At 38.8% G+C, this 7,732-nt stretch overlaps 1 protein-coding gene across 1 annotated transcript; it reads right to left on the reverse strand.

Moving 5' to 3' along the window:
• Window positions 1–1,041: 1,041 nt before the first annotated feature.
• Window positions 1,042–7,689, reverse strand: MED21 (mediator complex subunit 21). Its single transcript, XM_042470891.1, has 4 exons — window positions 7,564–7,689; window positions 6,529–6,643; window positions 4,464–4,564; window positions 1,042–2,502 (listed from the first exon to the last, which is right to left on the reverse strand). Exons 1-4 carry the CDS (start codon window positions 7,603–7,605, stop codon window positions 2,329–2,331), a joined length of 432 nt encoding a protein of 143 aa, XP_042326825.1. The 5' UTR covers window positions 7,606–7,689; the 3' UTR covers window positions 1,042–2,328.
• Between the last annotated feature and the right edge of the window lie 43 nt (window positions 7,690–7,732).

The following is a 7,732-nucleotide window of genomic DNA, read 5'->3' on the forward strand; positions in this document are numbered from 1 at the left end:
CAAAGCATATGTTGCCTCTCATATTATAATGAGACAAGATAGAAAGGGAAGGTCCTTGCTATAGCCTGGTATGATTTGATTTAAACAATGACTCTTTTGAATTGCCTGATTGGAGAGCATATTCTCTGCTACCATTAATGATTATGCAAAGGTTCTGATTTCAGCAATAAATCACTGCTCTGTCCATGCAAGAAGGGAGTGTACCAAGATAGCTCATGAAGAAATGACTAGGCAAGGTCCAATCACAAGGTGAAGAATATTTTGAAGGTGCCAAGCACTTGCTCTGTACATTCTTACATCAGTGTGATAAAGTCAGGTTCTGGTCACCACAGTAAAATGTAGCACATAGATTAATTCTCCCCTTCAGAATGCAGTGGGTTCCTGCGGGGTGTGTGTGTGAGAGCGACACATCTTCCAACTCCCAAAACTTGCCCAGCTGTTCTAGATCTTTTCTCCTGTCAAAAAGGCACACATTGTACAGGTGGAAAGGAAGATCTATTGGCATTATATTTAGGTAGTATATCAATATGAGGTTTCAAACCCTGCACTTCCTTAATCTGAACATCAGGTATGTTGTAGTTAAGACATCAAAACCTGTAATTTCTTGACATTTCATGAGCTGTTTATGAAAACAAATGTATTCCAAATGCATACAGTACACTAGTATAGAGAAAAATGTGTACATCTGAAAACCTGACATTTAGGAAAATGAGCATGAAAATATACAGGACAGAATGGACTTATCAATGGGGAAATGAAAATCTGAGTGCAAAGCTCATCAATCCCTAGCAGTGGAGAATTTCTAAAAACAGATTAGGAATGGTGCAAAGATAGTAAAATAACTGTTCTTGCTTGTTCATACCCAAAATCAGCTAATAGTTCAATTTATCTTCAACTGGCAGAAAGAGATTAAAATCTGCCAACTAGATGTCAAATCAGTGTCTGATTCTTAAGATTTCGTTCTTATCATTACAGCCATACCTTCAGTAGGCAAGGTCATTCAATGGAATGTCACAGATATTTGGCATATACCACACATACTGAATCTTTATCTCCCTTTATTATTTGCTTTTCAGTTCCAGAGTAAACAGGAAGAGTTCATTAGAGCAATTGATGATTAGGGGAACAACCAGATATGCTTCAAACTGTCCTTTTCCACTCAAGAGTTCTTCATTTTCCTTCAACTGGAAATCAATACTACTTCAGCTATAGAATGTATTTTGATGGCATAATAAACCTGAGCTAACATGCCCAAAACACACAAGCAAGACCTAGATTTGGGTGGATCAATTTTCCTAAGACCTCTCCAAGTCTGAAGCTGTGTAATCTGAAGTAACACCTGTATCCACACCAGACTCCCAGTATATCCAAATCAGTAATCAAGTCTGGCTTTTCAGGTGCCCCAATGTCTCAGGTGAATTGGGTGCTAAGTGGTAGTGCTCCCTTATACAATTTCCTCTGCTGAGTAGCCTGCTTGGTTCTTATTATGCAATCTTTTTAACATCAAATAAAAACCATTGTAATTTAGGCCTTTTAAACTGTAAAGTTTAATCTGCTGTTTGTAGTGTGTGTGTCTGGGGATTGTATGAACTAACATAGCAGGTTTTGTTAATGTACACCCTTCTTAAAAAAATATCTTGGTTTCCATATTAAAGGCTACATCAAGATGTAAGGTAATCTATGCTTTATTTGCTCAAGTTGTCTTAGGTCACACTGGGGATATCAGAAAGACTGAGGGCATTATCACACCAACCTCTTTCTCGCTGCAGTCATGCTTCTCTAATGTGCTACATCTGAGTTACAAAAAACCTGGAGGATTTTGCTTATAGCCCCAATCAATAAAATAAAATAGTACTATTAGCACAATAGAGGTCAGTGGTAACACATAACCCGTCTCCAGTGCATAAAGCCTTGTCATGCAGATTATGGATACACTGCCATGGACATTAATCACATACACAATTCCTTTTCTTCAGCACCTTATTAATTGTGACTATACAAGATTGTCTGGTAAGTGAGATTAGACATCCTGACCTACTGGCAAAATAGTGAAGCTCAGGGCTTGGCCATAACAAACATAACTGAAAACATTCCAGAAAGTTTTCATTTGTGATTGCTTCTCACACAAGCACAGTATAATATAAAAGGATGAAGCTTCTTGGGATGCCTTCCCCCTAAGCACGGCACCATAAATCTTTTTGTAGCATTAAGGCTCTTCAGTGATGGCATGTCTTGGGTCTCTTTCTCCACCTGACTCCGTTGTGCCCTCCTCCTCTTCATTTTTCAGAAGTTCTCATTTTGTTTCAGGGCTTGACCCCTTTCCTGCTGTTAATCTGGAATTGGTTGACTATGAGTGCCACTTCTTGTCTTCAGCTGTGATTGAGCGATGTCAGCTAATGCAGTCTGTATCTTTTCCAAGAGCATATCTCCACGATAAACCACCTCTTCAAGACGTGCAGCTGCCTCGTGGTTCTCTTCCTCCAAGCGATATAGACTAGCAGCCTATGCAGTGAACAAGACAAAGTTAGCAGCATTTTTGCAGCGAACTCTGAGCCTGGGCTGAATATACTCTTCAGAGAGAAAAAAGAGAGGCATGCTAGAGTCTCTTACATTTACCCTACGAGCATCGTATATCTTAACGCTTTTTAACACTGTATGTTATTACATATTTTATTAACAGGCTGAATGATTTTGAAGAACCTCTGTATATTAAAGAGTTTAATTTGCATGAGATGACACTTTCCAAAAATGTATTTGTGTACCATCTTTAAGATACTGTATGTAGATCAGGTGCTTTAACAAAACATCAGCAATTAGGCCAGTCTTCAGTTTCTATTCTTGGGCAAGTTTTTTGGTCTCTCAGCTCCAGATCTTGGATGCTACAGGTTATCTAGAACCATTTAAGTTCAGCTTTGGAATTCATTATGGAATGGAAATAGCATTGTAGATTTTACTGGTTTGTCTGTACCAGGGATTAGAAAGGAGGATTGTGTCAGCAGAACCCCAACTTTTTAGTTTATTCTCTATATCTTCATTTAGAGACATCCTGGAGATCCTAAACAGGTGTCTAAGAATGGCACCAGACAAGGTGAGGACCCACCAAAAAAAGCAAAGTGTATCCATATAAAATAGCAATAATCTGGGCATAAGAGCTCATCCTGTTCTGGGATAATGCTTCCCCTACAGATTTTCAGCCAAGAGATGCTCCTGGATTTAGCGTTGAGTCTAGAGATTACAAGTCCCCCCCCCCAAAAAAAAAGACGATGCAGCAGCTAGTCTCGTTCCTGGAAAATGCTACCTGAATGTGTTCATGCACACTTTTGTTTATCTCACATCTGGATTGATGCAGTGTTTTTTTTAATGAATATGCCTTTAAAACATTAACCTTCAATTGGTTCAAAATGCAGCACCCAGATTGTTGATTGGAATTGGATACCAATACACATTCGAATCGCCTATAGAAATAAGCTTAACTGGCTTCAGATTTATTTTTGGCCTCAATTCGATTAATACCTTTAGAAATGTATATAGTTCAGCTCTAAGGTTTGATTTATCATTATGTCCTATATATGTATGCCCATCCATCAAGATCACTCCTGGAACCTCTTACGTGTCCCACAAATAACTAGCACATGTTTGGTTGGAATCAGAAAAAAGGCTGTGGAATTCTCTAATAGGGGTAGCTTGCCTTGCTCCTTGGATAGACTTTCACACAAGGCTGATCTTTTTTGAAAGGTGCTTACTCTACAGGAAGTTGTTATGACACTCCTGACACAGCTTAGGTTCTACTGCAAACTGCTTCTTAAATTGTAGCTAGTCTGCTTGAATTTATTTATCAAATATTGGTATTTGCTGTTGGATTTTGCCTTTGGCTACTGCTTTTTAATGCTATAATGGCTGCCTTGTTTTGCTGCTTTCAAGCTACCCCTTACCATTTTATGGAAAATATTACAAGAATTGCTTAAATACATGTTTCTAGATTTAAGGAAAAATAAGAATAAATCCAGCCAGAACAAATGTTATCAAGACTAGAACGTTCCTGTAAGAAGTCGTTATGTTCTTCAATAGCTTGTTTTGAAAAGTGACATAGTGCTAGTGAAATGCTTACTTCTTATATGACATTGCCTGAATATCAACAAAATGAGCATCCATCACACTGACTTTTGATACAAGCAGCTATACAGAACACAATTCTGCTCAACGAGAATCAGTCCTAGGAAGCATGTATGTAAGTGCAATGTAAATCTCTCACATTTATAAATATCAACACTGAAATGAATAATGCAGCCTGCTAAATTGTTGTCTGCTAGTTTGTATTCTAATTGTAATCTACCTACCTGTTAATTTTTTTGGCATACTGCCAGAAAAACCCTTTTAGACACACTCCAAAGGTATTCTAAAATGTTTATACTGCTTTCATTTCAGGATGGAAAACAACAGTACACAAAACACTATACTCTTACCTGTAATGTGGCTGTTGATTCTTCACTGGGCAAAGAATCTATTAAAACATCAATATCCTTTGCAGTTCTTGCAATCAATGCAGCAAAGAGTTGGGCATACTCTGCAAAAGCAATAAAATATAATTAATGCCCACTTTATCATTTCATTTCCATAGAAGCCTGACAATTTCTAATAGTACCAATAACCATATCAAAGCAACCCAAGTCAAAGAACCAATTTGAGACAAATAACTGTAGTCATTCAGGATGTTCATTACATTAATAATCTCCAGCAACAATTAGCTAATGTTTAGGCAAATAATATAATATAAAGCAAACTGACAAATACAGATAATCAAAATACAGTGCACTCTCAGTTGGTTCCAGGACTGACTATGGACACCCAAATCCATGAATGCTGAAGTCACATTATATACAATAGTGTCCCTAATATAAAAAGGCAAAAACAAAGTTTGCTTTTGGTTTTATTTTCCTGTGTGATTATTTTCGAACCATGGTTGGTTTGTTTCATGGATGAATCTGGTTGGCTCAATGTGTGGATCTAGAAGGATGACTGTATATAAGATTATAAAACAATATTAAAGTTACAGTTATTTGGCATATGTTAAGAACTATTATTTAATGAATCATCCCTGTCACTCAGTATGCAATTTTGTTTGGCTCTGAAGATGTTAATACTACAAAAGCCATCACCCTCAGCCAGCACAACCAATGCTAGATGAGAGTTGTAATCCATAAACATATGGTCAGTCACACATTTCCTATTTTTGCAGTATGTTAAAATGAAAAGCATATTGAGTACCAAAAACACCATCCTCTACTAACATACCCAAACTATGAATTATGCGAACAAAATCTATTAGGATTAATCAAATTAATGCACTGGTGACTTTCTGTGAAAGCTCTTTCTTCTTAGACGATGAACATGGGTTTCCTCCCTGAATTGCCCAGTCTGGTTCTTTGTAATATTCCCATCTCCTTTGGAACGTTCATTTGATGAACAAACCTTGGTCCAGGCCTCAGAGGGAGAGAAGAACTGCTGGACCTGATCCCCTCCCTCCCTCACCATTCCCTTCTCCTTTTGTGTCGTGTCTTTTAGATTGTAAGCCTGAGGGCAGGGAACCGTCTATTATCCCCTCTGTTGTAAACCGCTCGGATTCCCAGTATATAAATAAATCCTATTATTATTATTATTATTATTATTGATGTGGGCAAGCTCAACCATGTAGGAGCAAACTTCACTTAAGAAGAACAAGTTTTTACAGTGAACCACCAATACATAATTCCCTTCCAGTTCATAGGAGTAAACTGACTGGAATGTGGGGCATACTAAAGCCCAGAAAGTCGGGGAGTGGGGGGAATGGCTCCTTTAATGTAACAGTGACTGGAGCACTTTTCTGCTAAATGCTGCCTCAGTCTATTTATGCTTGCCAAATTCATATTGTAGGAGTACTTCATGCTGCTGCACTACATATCTCCCGAAGCCAAGAGTTTGCTCCTATGTGGCTGGGTTTGCCCACACCAAAGTTTGTTCATCAAATTGTAACAGAATTATAACAGTATAAATGTAACACTACAATATAAATCCAGATTCACATTTCACTTTAAAGCATTTTCCCACATTTGGCTGTTAGATTCATCCCATTCCCCTCACATCCCAAATACACTTGTCCCTCCATATTCACTAGGGTTAGGGGAACAAGACCCCCGTGAATATGGAAAAACCGCAAATAAAAAAAACACCATGTTATTACCTGAGAGGACACCTCTCTAGGAATCTCTAGGTCCTCCAGTGCAACTCTGTGGTCAACATCCAACAGACATTGACTATAGGACTGCACCAGAGGAGCTACAAATCCCTAGTAGAGTATTCACTCTAGGAATCTCTAGGTCTTTCAGGGCAACTTTTAATTAAAGCTGACCATAGAGCTGCACTGGAGGACCTAGATATTCCTAGAGAGAGCATATTAATCCTATCCATGAATAATCAAATCCACTAATATCAAATCTGCAAATATCAAGGGATGAGTGTAATGTTACAGAAATAATAATAAGGTTCACTTGCCTTCTGTAGGATTTGCAGGCTGATCCTTGTTTATTGCCGTTTGTATATTGCTGAAGGATGCAGGTGGGGCACACTGCTGCAGTACTCCAATAGCATTACAGAACTGATCGGCCAGCTGTAATCAATAAAATACGATTAACGTACAAATTTGCACACACCACACTGAGGCTGAACGTCTCACAAAACCACAACTCACATGGCACGGAGCCATGGCAGTTAAAGTGGTGTCAAACTGGATTGCTTACAATGCAGATGCCGCCTTGGTATCACAAATAGGGAAGTGAAACATCACAAACAGAAAGGGAAGAGAAAGAAAACAACAATGACAACAACCTTTTCCATCAACGTCCCCAAAAGACAACCCCACAAAAGATGTCTTGCCTCAAGTATTTTAATTTTAAATTAATTTCAATTAGCATTTTATATTGTTGTTGATTTTATTTTGTTATGTTTTTAGGGGAGGGAGGGAGGTTGGGGGTTGTCCTGAACTTTAAATGTATAATGTATTATATCGTTATTTTTGTTTTCTGTAACCTGCCTCGATCCGTAGGGAGAGGTGGGATATAAATAAAAATTATTATTGATTATTGATTATAATTACTGTGCTACGACTCTGTGCAAAGAGAAATAACAACCCTAAGGAGACTTAACCAAAATACTTTAAATTAATGGATGGCAATGGCATTTAGGGAGTATTTTCACTAGAAAAGCAGACTGTGGGGTCTTACTGAGGCCATTTCCACTAAATGGTAACTTCTACCCAACTGCTCTGGAAATGGATCTATTTGGCAACCAGACTCCCTTCCACATACATACACAAATACATATACATATTATTGGACTACAACTCCCAGAAGCCTCAGCCATGTTGGCCAATAGTCTGGGATTCTGGGAGATGAAGTCCAAAATCCTCCTCTTTCCTCTCCTTCCAAAGAACCAGAAAGAGAAGCCTCACAATCCCAAGGAGAAAAGGGGGAGAAGGCAAGGAAAGCAACCACCCTTGGCCCCAAGCCTTCTCTGCCTAGGCAAACCCACCGAATTCACCGCATCCTGCAACTGAGTGAGGCGGTCCGCCATTTTGTAAGGCAGCTCCTAGATTAGAGCTACCAACCAACCAACCCAGCCCTCCTCCTCTTTTAGCACCACTCACAAAACCCCGCGAGAGCGCTCACAAAATCACGCGAGAGCTCTCGCCCAATCACGA

This window comes from Sceloporus undulatus, chromosome 5, assembly GCF_019175285.1.
Source record: "Sceloporus undulatus isolate JIND9_A2432 ecotype Alabama chromosome 5, SceUnd_v1.1, whole genome shotgun sequence".
Classification (NCBI taxonomy): domain Eukaryota; kingdom Metazoa; phylum Chordata; class Lepidosauria; order Squamata; family Phrynosomatidae; genus Sceloporus; species Sceloporus undulatus.

Bases quoted from the DNA above. Each gene is read 5' to 3' on its own strand.
- MED21 (XM_042470891.1), bottom strand. From the start codon at position 7,605: ATGGCGGACCGCCTCACTCAGTTGCAGGATGCGGTGAATTCG. The intron at 6,644-7,563 runs GTGGGTTTGCCT...TATTGATTACAG, and splicing joins TGCAGGATGCGGTGAATTCG to CTGGCCGATCAGTTCTGTAA. The intron at 4,565-6,528 runs GCAAGTGAACCT...TTGCTTTTGCAG, and splicing joins GCCTGCAAATCCTACAGAAG to AGTATGCCCAACTCTTTGCT.